Raw genomic sequence first — 25,116 nt, 5'->3', positions numbered from 1 at the left:
GGCACCTAGACCAGAACCCCCGCCTCCAAATCGGCCACCAAGGCAGCACAGTTTGGGGGAATCCCGAGGTCTACGCCCGGCCATTCCCAGAGAGGACGGATCAGGGCAAAGCGCCAGTGTCTCGGGCTTAGTTTCCTGATGTACAAGGAGGGGCCAGCCGAGGCCCTGGAGGGTCTAGGCTGCACTTTTCATTCATTACGTATCTAGAAAAACACAAAGAGTAAACCCGCCTGTTGTCGATCAGGTCCACCGACTGCTGCTGCGTCCCAGGCCCGACACCTGGGGGGGGCCTGGGATGGAGAGCCCCCCAACCCCGAACTCAGCCCACCAGCTCTAACGTGGAGCAATGGTTTCTAACTCTTGGGCTGTTGAGAGGAGATCTGGGGTGGCTTACAAAGGGCTTGGCCCTGGCGGGTAGTGGGTGCTCAGAACACTAACCGCCGACAGCGGCCGTCCTGCCGACCTCCTCCGGCCGTCGGCTCCAGCCTGGTGTCCGCGCCCGACCCGGGGCGTGCGCCCAGTCGTGGTCCCCGCCCCTCCCCGGCCGCCCCGGGCTGCGCCCAACGCCGCGCCCCCTCCGTACGGTCGTCGCCGGTTCCCTCCCTCTCCTCCTTCTCCTTCGCCCCCGCCGCCACCGTCTCCCGCCCTCTGCAGCCGGCGGCCGCGCGGCACGGTGGCCAGGCGCGGGGAGTCCCCGGGTTCCCACACCGGCGCTGGTGCTAGGCACAGCCGGGGGAAAGCGCGGCCCTGGGGGCGCCTGGGAGCAGGGGGCGCGGCGGCGCGGTCCCCGCCCCTGCACGGCTCTCGGCCCCCTCTGGCTCGGCGCGCTGCTCCAACCTGGGCTGGGCGCTCCCAGCGCATCCCGCATCCCTCACCCCGCATCCCTGCGAGCATCCCGCACCCCACATCTCCGCGGCCGGGCATGTAGCAGCGGCGGCCGCCGCGGCGGAATATGGGCGGGAACCACTCCCACAAGCCCCCCGTGTTTGACGAGAATGAAGAAGGTAAGAGGCCACCAGCCGCCGCTCCCCGCCACGCTCGGGCGTGGGCCGGGAATCCCTTCCTCCGCCATCCTTCGCCGAGCGCCTGCTGGGTGCCACACGCCGCAGCTGGGCGCGGGGTCCCGGGCGCAGCCAAGTCGCCGCGCGCCAGCGGTGCGCTGGGCCCTGTGCCAAGCGCTGGGCTTCTACCGAGGCAAGCCCTATGCCTTGGGTACCCTTGAGGGGCTGGGACGGGCCTGAGTCTGGGGTTGGGGCTGCAGATTCCGGGGTGGGGGGGAGTGGAACCCAAGCCTCCACTGGGGGTGTAAATGGGAGAGTTGGCTTCATGGGCGAGTCCAGAGGTTGCTCCGGAGGTTGCTCCGGCTTGGGCTCCAGGAGCCCAGATCGCCTTCAGAGCTGGAAGCAGAAGAAAGTGGCCTGGGTGGGCGGGCTGTATCGTGTGTGCGCGCGCGCACACGTGTGTGTGTGTGTGTGTGTGTGTGTGTGTGTGTGTGTGAGCGTGTGAGCGCGCGCAGCCCCTCGCCCCTGGCACAGCGGAGGCTGCTCTCTTTAGCCTTCCAGGGCAGCTTAAGGAAACTTTCTTGGCTAAACTCCAGGGCTCTGAGGAGGGCGTCCTAGCGGCAGCCTCCCTGGTCAAGGAATTGGGTAGGCTGCCCAGCCTCTTCCAGACTCCAGGGCTCTGGAGCCTTGAGGCTCAGGTGGACATAGCTGTGTATTTGGCCATAGCAGAACTTTGTTTCCAATGCTGTGTGGCCCTGGGCAACTTATCTAATTTCTCTGAAGCTCATTTCCTTCACCTGTGAGAGGAGAATTACAGAACCTCCACGTGCCCTGACGGAGCTGCTCGGAGCTTAACCAAGAGCAAAGTGCCTCCTAAGTGCAGGCAGCCCAGAGCTGCCCCACTGTGGCTGCTTCCTATTGTGCTGACCCATCTCCCTGGTTCCCCAAATCAGACCTAAGACCTGGAGCCTGCTGGGTGCCAGGCACTGCCTGGGTGTTCACCAGGCCCGTGTAGCTCCCCACGGGACTGTACTTGGTTGTCTGTGTATAACAGAGGGCAGTCATGGTTAGGCAGAGCAGCTGGCTCTGAGGCTGGACAGTCTGTCCTGAGATCTGTGCTTGGTCATCACTGCCCAGGGGGCAGGCTTGTGTGCACATAGCCCGTGGATTCTAGGGCTGCCCAGGCCATGGTGCTATTCAGATGCCCCCAGAACAGCCCCTCTGGAAAGGATAGGTGGGCACGTCAGTGTCAGTTAAGCCGGTGCTGCTGCGCCGGGCCCTGGGTCCTTCCTCGTCGGGGTTCCTGATCTGGTGAAACTGAATGACCCTCTGTGGTGGTGAGGGCAGTGAGGGCCAGCTAGGGTTGGGGGCCTCAGCTCTTCCTGGTGTTGAGGCTAGAGTATGGGCGAGTAGGAGCTGGCGGCAGAGGAGAGGTAGTGAGCCCTCGTGTGTCCTGGGAGGAGTTTGGACATGGTGTAGTACCACCCTCAGGTTTAAGGGTTCGTGGTTCTAGCCTGGGTCAAGGTCATGCTGTGGGTAGTTTTCTAAGCCTCTTTCCTTTTCTTCCTTTCATTCTCTCTCTCTCTCTCTTTTTTTTTTTTTTTTTTTGCAGAGAACATTCCTGCCTTTATATTGACAACTATCTCTATATTTTATTCCAGAAAATGTGCTCTAAAGTATTTATTGACAAAATACTTATGTCTGGTGCACAACCTTGTGCTTTTCCGCTGGGGTTCCTCATTCTGAAAGTGGATTGAGCCTCAGCTAGCTGCGTACTTTGGTGCTGGTTGAAATACAAGGTTGGACTCCCCAGCCCCGTGAAACATTAACTTGATTGCTTTAGCCCGCGTCTTTCTCACATATTTCCCTGTGCAAATAAACCATGCTGTTCGTCACCAACAGGTTCATTAATTTCACAAGCATTCACCGGTCATTTTTTCCTGCACCCACCCCTGTACTGGATGCCAGGAACATAGTGCCGATGAAAGATCCCTAGCCCTGGGAGGAGGGGGAAGAAGTCAGAGAACTGCTCCTTTTAGATTTCAGTCTTGCAGAAATGGCAGGAGGTACCCAGGGAAAGGGGTGGTTGGTGGAAGAGGAAGGGAGCTTCCAGAGGAGGGAACAGAATGTGCCAAGGCAGAGGCGAAGAGTCAGCGTGGCTGGACTCCAGGCCTGGGGGTGGTTGATCCTGCTGCAGTGTGGACTGTGAGGCCGGAAGGTACAAGACATGCCCCTGAAATGCCAGCCCAGTCTTAACAGGCCTGGTGACCAGGAAAGAGTGCTCAGACCTGAACTTGTGGGCATTCTGGAGCCACTGAAAGGTTTAGGCAGGGAAGTGATGTGGCCCGAGGAATGTGCATGCTCCCAGACTGTAGCCATCAGGTGGCTGGAGGTGCAAGCACCTGAGACAGTCTGATTTGTAAGTACTTTAATACCAAGCCACGGCTGAAAATTCTCCATTGCCTAACTGTGCCTTGGCCATCTCCACTCTTAGGGCCCGGTGTAGCCCAGCGTGAGCACCGCTGTTCTGCTAACACCAGGTAACAAGCTGGCCAGAGCTCTGTCATCGATGAGAAAGAATCATGTCATAGATTAAGTGGCGCCATGGCTTCTTAGTGGTGCATAAAATACCAGCGTTCTTCTGTGGATGGTGTCTGAGTCAGGTGGACCGGGGTGCAGTGGCGGAGCCTCCTTGACTTGCAAATGACAGAAAAACAACATGAAGTGCTGTTAAGGGAACTGATTGCCTGTCCTCACCCCCTTCATTACCGCGGGTCTGCTTCAAGCTGCGGCCACCTCGCCTGCTTAGATCATTCCCACAGCCTCCTTCCCTAGGCTCCTCACTTGGCCCCCACCCTCTTCAGAGTCACCTCAATGAAGCAGCAGGTGACCTGTAAGACGCCCGTCACACTCCATCCCGCCTCTGCTTGTTCCCCCAGGGCCTCCCAGTCCCCTGGCCCCAGGTGCAGCGCACATTAAGGGGAGGATAACAGAGGAAGCCCTTGCAGACGCCCATGAGACCCTGCCCTGGGGGACCTCACTTCCCTCCTTGTCCCCAGCCCTCCTGCCTTCCCCTGCTCCCTGGCCCCCTGCTGCTGGCCCCTGCTCCTCTTGCCTGAGGCTTCCCCCCACAGCCCTCTCTCACCTCCTTGGGGTTCTCTTGTGGGCACACCCCCACCCCTTCCTCCTTCATTTCTCTTGGTGGCAGTCTCACCATCCAGCGGTGTTTATTACTTGGTTTCTTAGTGTGGTCTCTTCCCAACTCAGTTTCAAGTGCCTTAACGCGGGGATTTTGTCCAGTTACTCGGGAGGCTGAGGCAGGAGGATGGCAAATTTGAAGATAGCTCAGGCAACTTAACAAGACTCTGTCTCAAAATAGAAAATAAAAAGAGCGTTGGGGACATGGCTCAGTTGGTGGAGTACCTGCCTCGCAGGCGCAAGGCCCTGGGTTCAATCCCCAGCACCGCAGAAACAAACAAATGGAAGAGAGGGTGGGAGGTGGCTCAGCTAGAGCACTGAGCAATCTTGAACAACAGCATGAAGCAGAGGTCCTACGGCAGTGCCTCCCCTTAAAGCATTACAGCCTTTTAAAAGACAGGGGTCTGGCGGGATTTATCCCTGCTCTACCTCCAAGGCCCCAAGTAACACCTGGGATGTGAGAGGTGCCCGGGAGGTTTTTGGCAAGTGAATGAATGAAGATGCCAATCTCATCAGCCGCAGCCGGACACAGTCCCGAATCACATTAGGAATCTTGTGCCTTGGATTCTTTGCTCTCCTTTCTGAGTTTTATTCTCGCACAGGCTCTCTCCCCTCAGGAGACCCCCACCCCCCACCTCCAGGCTCCCAGCCTCCTCTCAGAGGGTGAAGAGATCATCTTTCTCATAGTAACTCCGAGAGCGTCCCAGGGTTACTGCTTATTGGTTCTGATTAGGTCTTGGGCCATTCTTGAACTGATCACCGTAACCTGGGAGACAGAAAGTCCCTACTGGCCAAGCTGGATCACAGGCCATGCTTGAATTCAAGCAGTGGAGTGGGTTTTACTCAAGGTATTTGGATTAAGGGTCTATGTTAAAAAATTTCCTAAAGAATACTGGAATATCAATAGAGGGCAGGTGCATACTGCTGGCAGGCAGATAAAAACAAAGAGCCCACTCACTCCAGACCTGTTATGGCTGTGTTCTTTGGAACACAGATTGTGACATTTAATGTCTTATCTCATTCAATTTTTTTGATTCCATGTTGTGTTAATCAGTTTTCTACTGCTATAACAAAATACCTGAGATAATCAATGTATAAAGAAAAACAGTCTCTTTTTGGCTCACAGTTTTGGAGTTTTCCATTCATGTTTGGTGGGTCCTGTTGTTTTAGGAATGTGTGGTGGAGGAAAACCACTTACCTCATGACCAGGAAGTAAATGAGTGGGAAGGGGAGATGGTCCCACCATCCCTTCACAGATAAACCCTGAACAACCTAAAGACCTCCCACCAGGCCCCACCATCTCCCAGCAGCCCACCGTGGGCAACTTTCCCATGTGGGCCCTGGGGGAACTTTTGACATCCAGGTGATGTCAATGTCCACATTCTGACTAGACTGGGCCTCTTAAGAGCAGCACTTACTTTTTATCTTTTTTTTTTTTTTTTTTTTAATTTTTGCATCTGCAAAGCTAGAACAGGGCCACTGAAAGCACATGGCAACTATTTTTTTTTAATGAAAGATGAAAGCAACCACTTCCCAGGGGCCAATTTCCTGCATTCCTGTTTCTGAAACTATTAAGAAATGAAGACATTTCAGATTTGCTACCAGTGAACTTTGTTTGGAGATCATGCACTCGGATTGAGACCAGAATGGCCTTTCTGCTCCTGTCCCCCAATTTCCATATTGAAAGCTGCTGGAGCAGAGATTCAACTCTGCAGAAGGGGCCCCACCCTGCCAGCAGCTTGGCAGCCCCCTGTCCTGGTGCTCAGAGAACCCACGGGGCACCCCTGCTCAGCAGCCTGGAAGGACTGGCCACCGTCAGAGTCCTGCGCTTCATGACCCTGGATACTGACCTCTTCCCGCTGAGAGGGACGGCAGAGGCTTCCCCCATTTCTGGGACAGACCAAATCCTTGCTTTGGTGGGAGATGGCTCTCCAATGGGGATGAACTGGTGTCAGGATGGAGGCAGAATCATGTGGAGGCTTCAGGGAAGGTCAAAGGCCTTGAGAGAAGGAGGATCAGTATTGGGGGAGTCAAACAGCTTAAGCTGGCACTGAGCCTAGACGTGTTCCTGAGAGAACTGGAAGGAACAGAGCAGGCACCTCCAGATGCAGACACTGTCCTACCCAGAGCCTTGGTGCCTTCCACCCTAATGACCGCACTAGTTCAGAAGGTAGTGAGGATGAGCCCGTGAGGATGCCCAGGGAGAACGGCAAACCTGAGCTACCCGGGAGGTGAAGACTGTTGTTATGGATGAGATGAGGTGTCCCCCAAAAGCTGACCGTGAGACAATGCAAGAAGGCTCAGAGGAGAAACGCGAGGGTTGTGAGCGCCTTACCCAATCAGAGGATCACCCCCCCCCATGGGATTAGTGGGTGGTGCCTAGAGGCAGGTGGGGTGTGGCTTCGGGGTATATATCTGTGTCTGGAGAGTGGAGTCTCTCTCTGCTTACTCATCACTATGTGAGCGGCTTCCCTCCACCATGCTCTTCCGCCATGATGCTCTGCCTCACCTCAAGCCCCAAGGAAGGAGCCAGCTGTCTCTGGACCGTGACAAGCATTCCCTGTTTTATGGTTTGCACCATGTGAGTGGCGTTGTCATTGAGTAGACACTGTATCATTCCCTCCATCCTGATTCCCTGGAACTGTGAGCCCCCAATCAACTTTTCCTCCCCTGTATCTTCTGGTTGGGTCCTTTCGTCTCAGTGGTGACACAGCTGACTAAAACTACTGTTTAGACTGAGGCAATTCTCTGAGCCAGAGCCAGGAGAGGAAAACGTGGAGGGCAGTGTTGTTACCAGCCCTGGACCCCCTGGGAGTGTCCCTGTGTCCTTATTCATGGCTGTTTTGGCACCTGGCCCAGCTCACAGAAGTCCTCTGGGCAATCATTAATATAAAAGGTCCATGAATGTGGAATATTACCTTTGTTCACCAACATCTTGCTCACTTTTACTTCCATGCATACAAAAGTGATCATACATCCCTGTCCCCTTGAAGTTAGGGGCCCACGTGAATCTCTTTGACTGAAGTGAGCAGAGGGGATACACGTCATATGTTGGGCAAAGTAATTAGGGTGCATGTCACTCATCTCTCTCTACCTTAGGACAACCACAAAGACCCACATGGTGGAACTTACTTCAGCCCAGTTCTCAGAGTGAGGACATAGAACAGAGGTCATACCCTCTACCTTGCAGTCCACAGTGGAATGTGGCACAGGTGACCAACCTTTGCTGCTTTAAGCTGCTGAGTTTTGGGGTTGCTTGTTACCAAAGCATACCCTAGCCTATCCTGACTGGTACACGAACCAAAATCAGCCCTCCTTCAAGCAGAAAGCATTCCCTATTTTATGGTTTAAGTTTATGTTAGTGGTGGTGTTATTGTATATACACTTTATCCTATCAACAAAATTTCCTTCTATCCTGATCTACTGAGATTTTAAAATTATCAATGGGGGTTGAATTGAAGCAATGATTTTCTGCCTCTATTGGCATGATCGTGAACTTTTCTTTTTCTGTTCAGAATGATTGTTGTACTGATTGGTTTTCAAAGGTTAAATCAACTTTTCATTATTGGGGTAAACCTCACTTGGTCAGATGTGGTATATTGTTGAATTTGATTTGCTAATATTTTGTGGATAACTTTCTTCATGGGAAGATATTATGACCAGGATGTCACTACACTTGAAAAAGCACAACTTACTGAAAATAACAAGAAGAGAACTTAAATATGAGAAAAACTCGATAGCTGAATTCCTATTGAATCTGTAATAAAGCTTTGCTATGACGAAAAGTCTAGACTTCAATGTCTTCCTCAGTGAATTCTCAAATGTTAGAAATAATAATGATCGTCCCTAAACTTTTCCAGTAAGCAGGAAGAAATGACACATTTCTGATGGCTTTATCAAGTTTTCAGATCATTAATTTAAGGAGGTTTATTGGCCTCCTTAAAAGAATTGGGAAGTATCCTGTGGCTTGGTATTTTTTGGAAGGTTTGCGAAGGACTCCTATTATTGATAAGTTTCTATTGGCCTGACATCGTTCATAGTATCTTCTTACCATCTTTTCCCTAGTTTGTAGTATCTGTAGTGATTTCTCCTTTTTCAGTTCTGATTTTGCTAATTTTCATCTATTTTTTTGTTTATTTTTCTTGATGGGTCTTGTGTGGTTTATCAGCCCTTCTTTTGAATTTAAATACAGTTTTCAGCTTTAATTCTTATTTATTTACTTTCTGACTCCCTGATTTCTGCTCTAAATTTAATCGTTCTCTTCTGTTTACTTGTCTGATTTAATTTATGTTCTTTTTCTAGGTTTCTGAGACAGTATCAGATCATGGATCATATTTTTTTCATAGATCCTATTCTTTATTCCTTAGTTCATTTACAAGTTTCCATTGGAATCATTTCCTCTTGATTGAAGCGTTTTCTTTAGCATTTCCTTTAGTGTATGCAATGGTGCCGACTTCTCTCAACTCCCGTTTGTCTGAAAATGTCTCTATTTAGACTTCAGGAATGACTATTTTTCTGGCTGTGTTTCTAGTCTTTCGTTCTTCTTGTTTATGATTAAAAGACAACTATCAGTACTACTTTTTGTTCCTTTTGAGCTCTCATGTCTTTCTTGCCCAGCCGTTTTTCAGATTTTGCATTCTGTTTCAGGAATCTAACCACAGGGAGCACAGGTGTGATGTTCTGCCTGTTTTCTGCTTGCCGTTAGCGCTTCTTGAATCGGTGGCTTAGTGTCGTGTTAGTCCACTGTGTGGAGGACTTTTATGCTTTATTTTTTACATTGCTTCTGATATATTCTCTTTCTCTTCACATTGTCAAATTCAAACTGCACAGATATTATGCCTTATCACTATGCCACCTTGTGGCTCCGACAGTATGGTTTCTGCCCTTTTATCTCTCCTTGTCTATATATAATTTGAATGTTTCCTTCTGACGAACTTATTTTTTCATCACTTCAAGTCTGCCTTTCTGCTGCTCAGTTCAACCATTAAGTTCTTAACATTAATTATTGTCCTTTTCAGCTCTAGAATTTTCAGTTTGTCCTCTCATTAATGGTCTCTAATTCCCTGATGAAATTCTCACAACTTCCCTTTTAATTCCGTAAGCATGCTTACCAAGTTCCTTTGAAGACAGGTTGGACAGTTCCGTTATTCGGGTCTATTTTATTGTCTGTTGTCTCCCTTTAGACGGAGCTCATTCTCTCCTCTGTGTGGTGTGCACGTTCATCCTGCTGTGCCTTCTACAGGACGCAGTGGAGACAATTTGAGGCTTTGAGTGATGTTTTCTCAAGAAAGGGTTCCCTTTTGCTTTTTGTAGGCAGCTCTGCTACGGGGGCTAGGATTCATGTTTCCTCTTAATCCTCACAAGGATCCAGGTGTTTGAAAGCCCACGAGGCTGGACTAACTCTAATTCACTGATTCCCACGATGCGGTCTAGTCCCTTGGGGTCCTTAAAGGAAGGCGGGGACACGTGCCTTCTCTTTGGCAGACTGGGATGTTTACAGTTGCTCCCCCCCACAGTCTGTGGGGGCTTCCAAACCTGCTTGGCTTCTCGGCCTCTCAGACTTGACAGATGCCCCTGGAGGACAGATGGCCCCCAATGCTGGCCCACTTCTTTGAGCTTCCTTTCTCTGGGTGTTTGGCCTGCAATTTCTTTCTTAAGCAATTTCTTCAAGTATCGGTTTTGAACAGTTACAGCTCCTGTTAGAAGGAAGGTTGACCAAAAATGCTCCACTTCACCAGAAGCAGACGCCCCTGTCTATCAATAATGCCTATCACCAGGAAGGAGCTTTCCACTGTAAGAGTGCATTCTCCCGATGCCTGTGCCTCTGGCCTTTCCCACCCAGCAGTCCTCCTGTTCACAGCCGTGCGTCATGCAAGACCAGTTCCTCTTGTGCCCTAACTTTCTCAACAACTCATCCCTCAAACCCCTATATCTGGCTTCTCTTTAGCATTTTAGGGAAACAGTTCTGATGAGGGTCATTGTGATCTTTTTGTTCTTAAAAATAGCAGAAAAAGGTGAGGTTTTTTTCCCCTTGAGTGTAAAATTAAGTCACCCACGAACTCATCACTTAACTAAAGAAATAGATCACGCCCAATCCAATCATCGCTTCCTGGACCTGCTCCCTAACTCCTTCCCTTTCCCCATGCTTTCTCGTTCTTAAGCAATACGGAGTTTAGTTTGTGTCGTTTTGAAATCTATAAAGATGGTAGCATGTTTTATGTATTCTTCCAGAGCTTGTTGTTTTTTCTGTAGATTGGATTTCTAAGATCCACCCACACTGCTGTGCTCTAGTTCCAATCACGTCTCTATCCCCAGTGCACTTACCCTTTCCTCCAACACTGGATATTCACATGGCATCTGTTCTGAGGATCACGGACAACGAACTCTCAACAATCTTGTGTATGTGTCCTGATGCTCGTATGCAAGGCTTCTTTAGGGTGTGTAACAAGCGAGAACTGCAGGTTCATGGAGTGGCTACACGTGCAGCTTCCGAACTAATGACAGGTGTTTTGCTGAGAGGTAGGATGAGTTTACACCTGGACAATCTATGCCAGCCATTCCTGTTCATTAGCACGGTTTTATAGACATTAGATTCCATCAATTAAACATGAACCACATAGGTATTTTTGCATTTTCTAGAAGTGCTATTATAAAATTAGAAAGAAAGAGGTGACCCAAAATCTAATGATATATGTCATTTAGTCAAAAATACCTAAAATATTATCATTTCAATGTGCAAATGAAGTTTAAAATGATTAATGAGATAATTACATCCTTTATTTATTTATTTATTTTTATTTTATTTTTTATTAGCTACACCTGATATTACAATGATCTTGGTAATTCATACATCTGAATCAATTGGGGTATAATTTCTCATTTTTCTGATTGTTCAGATTGCAGAATCACATTGGTCATACAGTCACCTATATTATATCCTTTTATTAATACTAAATCTTTGAAATTGAACTTTACACTTACAGAGCATGTCTCTGTTGACTAGCTGTCTTTAAAGCACTCAAAAGCCACCGTGGCTACTGGCTTCTCTACAGGACTACATTCATGTATGGCCTTGCCAATATTTTTTATCTTTGACTTTTTCATATTTTCCAATTGAATGACCATAAAAAGGTATTTTGTTTTTGGTTTAAACTCATTTCCTAACTAATGAGGTTAAAGTTTCTTCTTGTATTTGGTTTCCAGGGATGTTTCTCCTTTCAAAGGCCTGTTCACAGCTTTGATAGTTTTTTCCTATTATAATTCTGCTTTTTTGATTTGTGGAGTTCTTTACATATTCTAGATTGCACATCTCTGTCAGTTACATGTTACAGGTATTTGCTCCTGTTTTGGGATTGTTAGGGTTTAATGGTGTTTCAGAAAGCTCATGTGTGAGTCAATGCAGGAATTTGGGGAGGTGAAGAGATCAGATTATGAGAGCTGTGACCTAATCAATGGATTAAGCCATTTGATGGATTAATCCTTTGAATGGATCAATGGGTAGTACCTCTAGGAAGGTAGGGCGTGGCTGGAGGAAATAGGTGACTAGGTGTGCCCTTGGGATTGTCTCTTGTGCCTGGCTTCTTGCACTCAAGCTCTCTCTGCTTCCTGGCTGCCCTAAACTGAGCAGCTCTTGTCCCTCACACCCTGACGCGGTGACGTTCTGCCTCACCTCTGCCCAGACCAGTGGGGCCAGCCAACCATGAACTGAAACGCTGAACTGTGGGCCAAACAGACGTTTCTTCCTCTTGGTTGTTCTGTTTAGGTAGAGTGGCCAAGTGATGCAGAGCTCGCCAACAAGCGATGACCCCTTTCAAGTCCTCTATCATGCTTGTTGACCTCATGGATCCATTTTAATGTGATCATATTCATTAAACTTTTCTTGTGGTTTACTTTTTATGGACCAGAAAGCCTCTACCTAGAGATGTATGCTCAATGGTTGGTGAAGCTCTGCTGTCCCCCGCTTCTGGAGCTGGGCCTGCCCCTGGGCCTCCTCCACGCCTCCGTCTGCTCGTCCTTCATCTCTGCGAGGCCAGCCTCCTCTCTCTCCCTGGCAGCAAAGCTTTGGGGTCTAAGACTGAGCCCCTGGGTCTCTTCCTTAGCTCTCTGCTGCCTTCTTAGGTGATCTGGGCGACTTCTATGCATTCTATGTATCATCAGGGTGCAGCAGAGCCCAGAGCCACACTAGATTTCAAAGGGGGAGACTGTGATTCAGAGAGCTGCCAACCAGTCAAAAGGTCCACTGCTAACAAAACCAAAGAGGGCGCTAGGGGGCCCAGCAGGAGCAGCTCCAGCAAGGTGGCCACTCCCTCGGGGGCTGGGAGAGAGTGGGCAGGAAAAGAAACTTAGAAGGCCCACACTGACTCCCACCCCCAAGGCTGTGATGTCCATCTCTTTGGGAAAAAGCATGGTCACCAGAGGGACAGACAGGGCACTGGGTGGCAGAGAAACCTCCTAGAGGGTACTAGCCGCAGGTGATGGCCCTGAGGTGAGGGCTGGCAGGCCTGCACCCTCCCTCCCATCTATCAGATGTCAAGTGGAGAATGCACCCCGGAAGAAGGAAGGAAACCCCTCCCTCCACTTGCTCTTGCAGGTCTCTCCTGCGCCCCCTACTGGCAGTTGCAAAAGGAGCCGTATCCACAGGGCCCAGCTCTAGCATGACAAGTTTGATTTGGAGGTGAGGGACAGTCAATGAATAACTGGCACATAATCGTATATGACAGTGACTCAGTAACTTATGACCTCAATTCGTATTTCTCTTCTAGTTTCCAAACTTGCGTTCCTATTTTTAATTGCGTTCGGATGGCTCGAAGACACCCCAGTCAACAGGACGGCGCCTCCCTCGCGGTCTTCCGGAGTTTGCCAGCCTCGTGCACAGGGTCTTCGTCCACCCAGTTGTAGAGGCCAAGATAGCTCAGGTTTTCCTGGACGCATCCCTCTTCCTTGCTTCCACAAATCCACTTGGGCACCCGGCTGGATTGAATTTTATTTCCTAAACGTCTCAAATCTGCCTGTCCTTCCAGCCCCACCGCCATCGCTTCATTTAAATGCCACATCTTGTTTGGACCCCCCTGGGGATTGCTAACTGGGCCCCCTGAACACCCTTTTGTGCTTTCAAAACATCCTCCACCTAACAGCCAGAAGAGCTTTGGGTCCCTATGTGGCCGGGTCAGTGTCCAGGGCTCACAGTGTACTCAGAATAAAGGTTAGACTGTCATATGGTCTTCCAGGCCCTGCGTGGCCTGGAACCTACAGTGTCTCCTGGCTTGTAGGAGTGAAGTCGGTCAGCATGCTGGGGGTCTCCGCTCCGTCTTCGCCCCAGGGCACCGTCCTGCAGAGCTGCTGCTCTCTGCCTCCCACGGTCAGTGGTGGTGCTACACTCTCAACCTCGCAGACTCTCCTATTTTCTTGGAAGTTCCATGCTCACTCCTGCTCCAGGCCCTGGCCCTCTGTTCTCCTCTCTGCCTGAATCCCTGCCGCCCATCAGCTTGGTGGCAGCCCCCTGGTCCTGCTTCAGAGGCCCTCACCTGGCTCCTGGACTCTGCCCAGTCTCCCTTAAGTCCCTCAAGTCCCCACGCGCTCCCTGCAACATCCAGCACACAATGGTTTCACGGCTATTTCTGTGACATGTCATTGATGTGTGTCTCCTCCATGAACCCCGGTGGCTCTCAGGTGTCTCCTGAGGGTCCCACTACTGTAGAAAGTGTCTGCCATTGTCCCTGCTTGCCCTTGAGAGTGTCAGAGAAGACAAAGAAAAATCACTGTCACTTCCTGGTACCTAAAGGACAGACCCTGGGGAAAGGGAAAGCAGAATGGAGTTAATAAGCACCTACTGTGGGCATTTTCCATGCCCCGTGGTGTCCGATCTTTAGAACAACAGTGAAAGGGAGGTACTGTGAGTGCCACTTGATACCTGTGGAGGTTGACGTGGACTGAGTCATCTCAGGTGATAAAACTGTGGTTCTGCCCTCACTTCCTTTGTATGGCTTACATGCACTGTCCCTGTGCCAGTCTCTCCAAGACTCAGCCATTTGCACCCACCTGCAGAATTAGGTGGCTTTCACTTTTTTCCACAGTCTCGTGCTGCCTGTGCTGTTGCTCCTTGCTCTTCTCGTCTTGGCGGCTACTACTCTAACAGAGATTTTGCAGTGGAACTTGGTTTGCATTTCTGTTTTAAATGAGAAATGCTTCTGAGCCTCGGGGTCTTCCTCATGAGGCTGGGGAGGTTCCTGGCTGTTGTGAAGGTGGAGTGAGGAGGTGTGTGGAGGCTTCGGGGAGCAGCGTGTGGTGCTCAGGAGGTGGTGGTCCACACCAGGGCTTGGAGGAGCAGAGAAGGGGGCTGTTTATGCGCCAGGGACGACGGATGGCCATGGCCGTGGCTTCCTCCCGCCCCCTTTCCTCCAACCAGGCAGGTGGCTCTTCCTCATTTCCATTCTCCTAGGCGACGGCTGTGCTGAGGACTCTGTCCTCAGAGCTGCTCTGCCAGAGTCCTGTCACCCTGTCAGGAAGGCGGACCCATTTCTAGAAGCCTGACTCGGGCTAGTCATGTGGAACCGGCGCCGGGAATGGAACGGCGTGCTCTGCAGCTGGCGGACGCTGGCGGCCCTCAGGCCTTTCCATAGTCATGAGCCCTTTCTTACAAAGTTTCTTGGCAGCCTTGAGGAGAGATGGGGGATGCAGGGTGAGTGAGGGCTAGACGTGAAGCCCTGTCCTTCAGGGGACCTGTCATCTCGGGTGCTGGAAGGAAAAGACTGTGGGTACCCGGCAGTGGAGGCTGACCTTCAGAGCATGACCTTATTTGGACGTACAGAGGCATGGAGTTGCAGCAAGGTCATGGACGAGATCTGGATCCAGCAGGACAGGTGGATGTGAAGTCAGTGACCAGCAAGAAAGCATGGGGCAGGGCTCTGTGGTCACTGTGGTCTAGGGCACCCCTGCCTGCTTCTGTGTGGAGCAGGGCGGTTCTGGTTGGGGCAGAGTGCAGCTGCCTAAGGCCCCATACACTCTCTCTCTCTCTCTCTCTCTCTCTCTCTCTCTCCCTCTGTCTCTGTGACTCAGCTGCAGACGAATCCTGCTGACCTATCCACTCCCTCTGGGTCTTGCCAAACCTCCACATGTGGTGGGTCCCCCTGAATCCCGGGCCACCAGGGCATGCAAAAGTGCCCAGTGCTACAGGCACCAGAGGGAATAGGGAGCTCGCAGGCAAAATCTTGGAGATAAGGCGGAAGAGCACAGTGTCAACTGAGCAGGGACCGTAGAGCTCTGTGAGCCACTCAGGGTGCTTCCTGGGGGAGCTGGGCGGCACTCAGCTTCCTCCTGAGAGGAGGCCACCAGATCTTCATTTTTATAAAGATCCTGCTGGGCTGGCAGGGAGGGAACTGGGGCTGGAAGACTTTGTAAGAGAGGGAGGAGGCTCCTTAATGGCCACGCTGTTGGCCTTGCTGGCAGGCTTGTGCCCTGTTCCCGCTGTCACAACACACCAGCGCACACATTAACACAAACGCCCCCACACAGGCTCCCCCAGCCTCTAGCCCCTGGAGCCTATGGAGAACGGCACTCAGCGCCCACAGTAGGCAGCGCAGCTCATCAAACTCAACGGAACTGTGCAGCCGCTGGACTCTCTGCTGATGGCGAAAGTGGTGCAGGATATTTATACATGCCATTAAAAATGTAATTATTTTAAAGCCCACTTTTCAAACAAAATCTCAAAGTCACTGCATGTAATATTTAATAAGTTCCAACACCATTTCTTAACCCTCCTCCCCAGAGTGTAATTACTTCATCAACCTTGGCAGGAGAAATCAAAGGGCTTTAGGAGAACACACCTTCCAGCATTAACCAGAACTGTGGTGGCTCTGGATTTGCATTTGAAAGCGATTTGTATTGGCATTTTGTTTCCTCCCAGAAAATAACAAATGCTTCTGATCTTTGGGGGTATCGTGGTCTTTGGGGGTATCGTGGTCTTAAATCCAGGTTATAAATCTTGCAGAACTTCTGTTACATCAGCTCCTTTAACTCTATGATGTAGAGGACAGAAGAGATCAGGGAGAGAAATGAAATATAATTCATGATCATTTGCCTTTCTTGGCCAGGAAGGTACAAGATCAGGCCCTGGCGTGTCGATTGGCAATGTGGTTTGCTTCGTGGTTTGTGCCTCTGATATCCCTGTGGCTCGCATCTTAAATGTCCATCAAAACCTGTGTGTTCAAGGATTGTCACCAGTCTGTGGGGATATTGGGGACTTGTGGGACCTTTAAGGGGTGGAGCCCGGAGGAAGGAGTTTGAGGGGATATTGGGATTCTGGCCCTTGTTCTCTTTGGTTCCTGGGGGCCTGGAGGTGAGCTGCTTGTCATGAACTCTCCCCAGCCCCCAGGAGGCTCTGCCTCTCCACAGACCCAACGCAATGGGGCCAACTGATTATGGACTGAAACCTTGAATGATGAGTAAAAACACTTTTTCTCTTTAATTTGATTTTCTCAGTTGTGTTATCACAGTGACGGAAAGCTGACTATCCCACAGCGTCCTCTTTCTGGATGCATTAATCTGTTCATGGTTGGTGAGAAGGGATTCTGGTGTAACTTCATGGCAGAGGTCTTTTGGACAGAGTTTCCTAAATGTCATGTTGGTTTGAAATGAGTTGAAAGTAACATCTATTTTAAAATCCACTGGTGTGCCATATGCTGACCACCTCCTTCGCCCTTCTCTTTTTATGACGTTGCTGTTAGCAGGCTCAGCCTGTAACCTGCAAACTCCAGTTTTTAATTGGTGACTCTAAATTTCTACATGGCTTTCTAACTGAGAAACTGTGGGAGACCAACCTTACACGTGACTGGGTCACACTCCCCGGCTGGGTGCTGAGGCGCTCAGTCACAGAAATGTGGCAGAGCTTCCCCACCCTTCTTGGTTCGAGGGTCGGTGTCTCGTGCATGGGTGTGTCTTGCTACAGCCCCTGGGTGAGGCTACGCTCACCTGTTCCTTTGTAATATAACCCCTTGTCCTGTTCAGGATAGAATGTTCCGTGGAAGTGCCTTGTGTGTGTCCCCTTCTCCTACTGTGCCCTTGGGTGTGGCCTACCCAGGTGTCAGTCAACCTGCTGACAGTGGACATCATGAAGATAGACTCAGCCCCCTGAAACCTGACCCCTTGCCTCCTATGAATAGCTTCTCCTCCATAAAAGGGGTCAGCGCGTGATCTCGATCTCCCTCTTCCTGTGGACCCTTAAGGTCAGAGGAGCCGTCCCAGTGACCCCAAAGAAAAGGTATTTGTGTCTCTTGTGTGGTTATTTTGCATAGCCCAGTCAGCCCAGCTCAACTGGAGTGACCCCTGAGCCTTTAGTCGAGAGAACAGACACCCGGCAATTGGCTTCCTGGGAGGAAACTGACTTTTACTGTCCTGCAGTTGTACCCTCCCTTCTCTCCCTGTGCTAAAGTCCACTGCCTCCTGAGCCTCCCCTACGTCACAAGCTGCCATTCAGAGTCACCCTGGATGACTTGCACATCATACGTGTCCCCGACCTGTACCCTGCTGTCCTGTCCCTGGATCCCCACCACTTGAACTCTGGACTCTGGGAAAGCTGGAAGAGGAGACCAGAACAGAACCCCACTCCCAGTTCTGTTTCAGCCCTTTGGAGCTGTTTAGACTCAGGGCTCAGCACCTGACCTGCCGTGGTAGACAGGCCACCTGCGCTGGAGAGGACATCCCATGGTGATGGCATGGTATTCTGCAAATGTCACTGTGGGTCGCTGGTTGTTCATGCTGCCTATACCCTTGCTGACTTTTTAAAAAGCTGATTACCGAGAGGGAAGTGTTGACGGTTTTATGTATAATAGCAAATTTTTCTATTTAGTTTTGTCAGTGTTTATATTTTCTTGGTGAATTGATGTATCAGTGTGAAGTTTTCTTCCTTATCTCTGGAAATGCTGCTTGTTTTGACTTCTCCATGGCTCCTACTAATATGGTCACTGCTTTTACTACATCTTTATCTTTGAATGTAAGTCTTATTTTAAACAATATACAGTTGGACCTTCCTTTAGTATTTTGTCTGAAACTCTCTGCCGTTTAATTGGAGTGTTTAATTCATTTATATTTAATGCAGTTATTGGTGTGGTTGGGTTTAATTCTGCCACCTACTTGTCTTCCATTTACTTCTGCTGTTTTTTTGCTTTGCCTTTTTTCCTTTTGTCTTTTTTGTTAGTCTAATAATTTCTGCTTTCCATTCTATTTCAACTCTAGGCTTTCTAGCTAAGTCTGTTTGCATTTTAAATGGTTGCTGCAGGAATCACAATATTCTTCCTTAACTTGCCACAGTCTGATTCTCATTGGGACCCCATTACCTATGTAGTAAAAGAGACTTTCAACAGCGTGATTCCTTTATCTGCCCTACCTTTCCATATCTGTTCATTTCTGCATGTGATATAAAAACCATGTCATGTGATTGATATTCTCATTAATATCAATTGCTCCTAAGAAAAGACAAATGTCTTTTATTCACCCACATATATAAATTTCCAGTGTCCTAGTATGTCCTGTAGCTTGCTTTAGCCTGAGGATGTGCCGTTACCTGTCCACCAGGTCAAGCTGATGGCAGCAGAACTTCCAGCTTTTATTGAACTGCATTACCTTTATATCGCACCTTCACTTTAGGAGAGTATTTTCACTGCACAGAGTTCTGAGTTGACAGGTTTTCCGCCTTTGATGGTCCCTCTCCTCCACCGTGTCTTCTCACCTCTTGCTTCTGATGAGAAGCCAGTGGTCATCCACACCGTAGTTCTCTCAGTAGCGTGTCTTATCCTGGGCTGCTCTGAGGATTTCTCTTCATCTTTGGCTTTTATCATTTGCCTATGATGTGTCCAGGTGTGGTTTTCTTTGTTTTTATTTTGCTTAAGGTTTGCAGAGCTTCTTAGATTGTGCATTGACGTTTTCAATCAAATTTGGAAAAATTGCCAATATTTTTCCCGTTTTCTGCCACATTCTTCTCTATCACTCCAACAACGTCTATGTGAGACCACTTGACAACACTCTGCAGGCTCCTGGAGACCATATGTGTGTGCATGTGTGTGCACATATGTGTGTGCATATGTGTGCACGTGTATGTGTGTGCACACATGTGTGTGTGCGTGTGAGGTTTATCTTCCACCCTGCTTCAGCTGAGGAGCCTTTCTATTGACCTGTCTCCCAGCTCACAGACCCTCCCTCCTGCATTATCCAGTCTGTTCTTTCTCTTTAGTGAACTTTAAAATTTTTTAAGATGTATTTTTCAGTTCTAGGGTTTTCATTTGTCTCTTTTTCAAATTTTCCAGATCTCTCCAGAAATTCCTCCTATCTTTATCCTCTGTTTCCCCTATAATTCCTTAGTGATTTTGCTGATTGTAACATCTTTTAAATTTATTTTTTATTCTAATTTGTTATACATGACAGCAGAATGCATTTCAATTCATATTACACATACAGAGCACAATTTTTCATGTCTCTGATTGTACACAAAGTAGAGTCCACCATTGTGTCTTCGTACATATAACCTAAGGTACTGATGTCTACCTCATCCCACCCTCTTTTTTTATCCCCATGCCCCCTCCCTTCCCCTCCCTCCATTTTGTCCTACCTAAAGTTCCTCCATTCCTCCCATGCTCCCCCACACCCTGTTATAGATCAGCATCCACATATCAGAGAAAACATTTGGCCCTTGTATTTGGGATTGGCTAACTTCCCTTAGCATGCTATCCTCCAACTCCATCCATTTACCTGCAAATGCCATGATTTTATTCTCTTTTAATGCTGAATAATATTCCATTGTGTAGATATGCCACAGTTTCTTCACCTATTCATCTATTGAAGGGCATCTAGTTGGTTCCACAGTTTAGCTATTGTGAATTGTGCTGCTGTAAACATTGATGTGGCTGTGTCCCTGTAGTATGCTGTTTTTAAGTCCTTTGGGTATAGACCAAGGAGAGGGATAGCTGGGTCAAATGTTGGTTCCATTCCCACTTTTCCAAGGAATCTCCATACTGCTTTCCGTATAGGCTGCACCAATTTGTAGTCCCACCAGCAGTGTATGAGTGTGCCTTTTCCCCCACACCCTTGCCAACACTTATTGTTGTCTGTATTCATAATAGCTGCCATTCTGACTAGAGTGAGGTGAAATCAGCGTAGTTTTGATTTGCATTTCTCTGAGTGCTAGAGATGTTGAACATTTTTTCATGTATTTGTTGATTGATTGTATATCACCTTCCGAAGAAGTGTCTGTTCAGGTCCTTGGCCCATTTATTGATGGGGTTATTTGTTTTTGTTTTGTTTTGTTTTGTTTTTTGGTTAAGTTTCTGAGTTTTTAATATATCCTAGAGATTAATTCTCTATCTGATGTGTGTGTGGTAAAAATCTGCTCCCATTCTGTCAACTTTCTCATTACCTCACTGATTGTTTCTTTTGCTGAGAAGAAGCTTTTCAGTTTGAATCCATCCCATTTATTGATTCTTGATTTTAATTCTTGAGCTATAGAAGTCTTATTAAGGAAGTCGGGGCCTAATCTGACATGATGAAGATTGGGGTCTACTTTTTCTTCTATTAGACACAGAGTCTCTGGTTTAATTCCTAGGTCCTTGATCCACTTTGAGTTGAGTTTTGTGCATGGTGAGAGATAGGGGTTTGATTTCATTTTTCTGCATATAGATTCCCAGTTTTCCCAACACCAATTGTTGAAGAGGCTATCTTTTCTCCAATATATTTTTTGGAACCTTTGTCTAGTATGAGATAACTGTATTTATGTGGGTTATGTCTGTGTCCTCTATTCTGTACCATTGGTCTACAGGTCTATTTTGGTGCCAATACCATGCAGATTTTGTTACTATTGTTCTGTAGTATAGTTTAAGGTCTGGTACTGTGATGCCTCCTGCTTCACTCTTCTTGCTAAGGATGGCTTTGGCTATTCTGGGTCTCTTAGTTTTCCAGGTGAATTTCATGACTGCTTTTTTTCTATTTCTATGAGGAATGTCATTGGTATTTTGATTGAAATTGCATTAAATCTGTATAGTGATTTTGGTAGTATGGGCATTTTGACAATGTTAATTCTGCCTATCCAAGAGCAAGGGAGATCTTTCCATCTTCTAAGGTCTTCTTTAATTTCTTTCTTTAGTGTTCTGTAGTTTTCATTGTAGAGGTCTTTCACCTCTTTCATTGATTCCCAAGTTTTGTTTTTTTTAGTCTATTGTGAATGGGGTAGCTTTCCTCATTTCCCTTTCAGAGGATTTGTCACTGATATACAGAAATGCCTTTGATTTATTGTTAATTTTTTATCCTGTTACTTTACTGAATGCATTTATTAGTTTTATTTCAAGCAATGAAATAGAAGACCATCAGAAGCCTACCAACCAAGAAAAGCCCAGGACCAGATGGATACACAGCTGAGTTCTACAAGACCTTCAGAGAAGAACTAATACCAATACTCCTCAAATTATTGCCAAAGCCAATGTCTCGGCTTGGCACAGAATCACGAGCCACCACACAGCTTTGTAGGTTCAAACAGCAATTCTTTATTCCCGCTCTCACACCGCCTCCACACAGGTCCAGGGGCAATCGCGTTCTGCCGTCTGCTGCACAATTCACCTACCCCACGAGGCTATCTCCAAATCCCATTTTTTTCTCACGAGAACTCAACGGGAACAAGCAGCAGGAACACCCTAATCCCAGCAATAATCTTCAACCTCCAACTTCCCTAAAACCCATTATCTTAAACTGGCAACGCCTTAAACTCAAGGAGCCGGTTACTTCCTCAAACCTGATCAGCTCTAAACCCGGATCCGCCTTGGTCCTTGAGCAAGGTCACCTTATTAAAGCATGCATGCAATGTCCCATCGAATGTCCTCTAAGCAGCATGGGGTACGCTTGGCAAGGAAATTTCGATGCGTCATTCCTACTTGGTAATGGCCCTCAGCAAATTATCCCATGAAATAGAAAAAAAGGGAACACTTCCAGACTCATTCTGTGAGGCCAGTATCACCCCGATTCCAAAACCAGACAAAGACACATCAAAGAAAGAAAACTTCAGACCCACATCTCTAATGAATATAGATGCAAAAATTCTCAATAAAATTCTGGCACGTTGAATATAAAAACATTAAAAAGATAGTACACCATGATCAAGTGGGGTTCATCCCAGGGATGCAAGGTTGGTTCAACATAAGGAAATCAATAAATGTAATTTATCACATCAATAAACTTAAAGATAGGAATCATACAATCATCTCAATAGATACAGAAAAAGCATTCAACAAAATACAGTACTCCTTCATGTACAAAACACTAGGAAAACCAGGGATAACAAACAGGAACTATCTCCACATTGTAAAGGCTATCGGTGCTAAGCTCTAGGCTAACATCATTCTAGATGGAGAAAAATTGAAAGCATTCCCTCTAAAAACTGGAACAAGACAGGCATGTCCTCTTTCACCACTTCTATTTACCATAGTCCTTGAAATTCTAGCCAGAGCAATCAGACAGACAAAAGAAATTAAAGGGATACAGATAGCAAAAGAGGAACTCGATCTATCACTATTTGCCCATGACATGATTCTATACCTAGAGGATACAAAAATTCCACCTAGAGGAACCAATAAATGATTATGACATCTTAGTATCTCAAGTCTGTTTCTGTGGTCTTCCTCACCATGGAATACCTTCTTGTATTTCTTCATGTCTGCTAATTTTCCTTGTTTGCTGGACATTGTAGATGGTACCTTGTAAAGATGTCACACGTACAGCCAGAGGAAAGAGGAGTTGTGCTCCATTTAGGTACAATGTGTCAGAATGTATTCTACTGTCGTGTAAAACTAATTGGAACAAATAAAAAAAAAAGTTAAAAAAATAAATAAATTTTTTAAAAAGTTGTCGCACAGAAAGCACTCCATGCACACCTGACAGAATAAGTATTAGCCGGTCTTCTTATTGTAGGACGTTTTTGTGAATTCTATCCTATAAAATAGAATTCAGTGACCTTTTAATTTCAGATATTGTATTTTTCGGTCGTAGTCCTTTCACTTGGCTGTTATCTTTCTTTGAAAGAGCTGGGTTTATTCTGGTAGGAAAATAAGTGACTTGCCGTTCATTTTGATCTTTAGTTTTTGGTTTCAGACCTTGTTTGGTTAGAGCTGTTTTTGTTTTGTTTTCGTTCTAGTGGGCAGCCTTTCCGGCTGGGACTTGGTACACACTCTAACTGGGTTTAATTCACTCCAAATTATGCGCCTCCGGCACTGGGCAGCTGCTGTGGTCTCCGCTCAGCTCTCTGGGGTTCTCACCTGTCTCTGTGACTGGATTTATTGGAGTCTCACCAGACTCCTGCCCACTTCAGGAATCAGCCAAGGGTCCGAAGGGAGTTTGTGTGCACATTTTGGAACGCAAAAATTAATTTTTGTATTCTGTTGAATTATTTCTTTCATATAAATTCCCAGCAATGTGATTTTTGGACCAAAGGGTGTAAATATCATTATAATTTATAATTCATAAGATGCTGACATTTCAAAACATCTGTCTCAAGTTTTGCTGTCACCAGCACCAGTATAATAATTCTGCCATAACTTCCCTTCAAAGAAGTGTTAGCGTTGTTGAATTTGTTTTCTTAATTTAAAAGATTTAAATTGGAATTTGAGGGTGATATTGATTTTCAGACAACATAACTTTTGTTTACATATTTCCTCTGTGAAAGTTGCATTTTAAATGCTTTCCCTTATTTTCTATGTTTAAAAAAATTTTTAAACATATATCTAAATAGGCTCTTAACCCATTTCAGCAAATAACCCTTGTGTCCATCATATCCAATTTAATTTTTCTTTCTTTCTCTCTCTCTCTCTCTCTCTCTCTTTTTTTTTTTTTTTTTTTGGTTACCAGGGATTGAACTCAGGGGCATTTGACCACTGAGCCACATCCCCAGCCCTATTTTGTACTTTATTTAGAGACAGGGTCTCACTGAGTTGCTTAGTACCTTGCTTTTGCTGAGGCTGGCTTTGAACTTGAGATCCTCCTGCCTCAGCCTCCTGAGCCACTGGGATGAGAGGCGTGAGCCACTGCAACCAGCTACTTTTTCCTTCTTTTAAGATTAGTTTGTCTCTGGATAAATTGAATGCTTACCAAATTCAGTTCTTGTGCAGTACTTCAATTCTTCCTACTGTTCATACATTCTTATTGCCAAAAAACGCAGCAGCTTGAAAAGTTGCCAATGAGCCCCATTTTGATGGATTATTCTTAGTCTTCTTAAGCCCTGCTTTCCCCCACTTTATGCTGAAAATGCTGTTCTATCCTACTTTCCACTTAATGATGTCACATAAAGAGTCTCATGTTCTTCAAAAAATATTTATCACTGTGTGTCTGCTCTCCCCAGCACCAGAGTCCATAATGCTACCTGTTTGTCCAACAGTGTCTTCTTGTAGCCTGCCACCAACATCCAGTGACATGCCATATTTCTTTCTGGATCATGCTTCTGTGGGATGGCGACCAGGCTGGAAACGCAGCAGAAACGAGGGTCTTGGGAGGATCAACCTCTGTGTGGTCGTGTTTGGGTTGTGTCTGTTTCCATCCCATTGGCTAAAGCAAGTCATGTGACTAGGAAACCCCGAAGTCAAAGCCAGAGGCAGACTGTGCCAACCCTGAGGTCATGGTATCCAGGTGAATGCACAGCACAACTGCCTAGGAGTGAAGAATAGGGACAAATAATCCGATCTTTTTTTTTTTTAAAAAAAGGTAGGGTATATGGTAACAATTGCATATTGTCACATTGTGAGGATGTACTGCAATATTCTTAACTTGTGCCCTTTGGGGGGCATAGAGTTTATTACCTACTTTATTTTCTTATACATGATCCCAAATTAACCATCTTTGTTTATCATTCTTTCTCTTTGCATTCCAGATCAGTTTCTTACAGCTGCTAATCCCTCAG

General features: G+C 47.3%; 1 protein-coding gene across 5 annotated transcripts in view; it reads left to right on the top strand.

The window, feature by feature from the left end:
- The first annotated feature begins 608 nt into the window (after positions 1-608).
- Stk32b (serine/threonine kinase 32B) overlaps positions 609-25,116 on the top strand; it is a 277,224-nt gene continuing 252,716 nt past the window's right edge. For 3 of the 5 annotated variants that reach the window (XM_078021019.1, XM_078021021.1, XM_078021017.1), the window contains exon 1: positions 609-1,004. In XM_078021019.1, the coding sequence (XP_077877145.1) occupies positions 996-1,004 (9 nt within the window). In that variant the 5' untranslated portion in view covers positions 609-995. The remainder of the gene's footprint in view (positions 1,005-25,116) is intronic. The other 2 variants (XM_078021018.1, XM_005318974.5) reach the window with 2 other exon arrangements.

Source organism: Ictidomys tridecemlineatus, chromosome 9 (genome assembly GCF_052094955.1).
Source record: "Ictidomys tridecemlineatus isolate mIctTri1 chromosome 9, mIctTri1.hap1, whole genome shotgun sequence".
NCBI lineage: Eukaryota > Metazoa > Chordata > Mammalia > Rodentia > Sciuridae > Ictidomys > Ictidomys tridecemlineatus.
The sequence above is the reverse complement of the archived record's forward strand: the minus strand, read 5'-3'. Positions and strand labels throughout refer to the sequence as shown.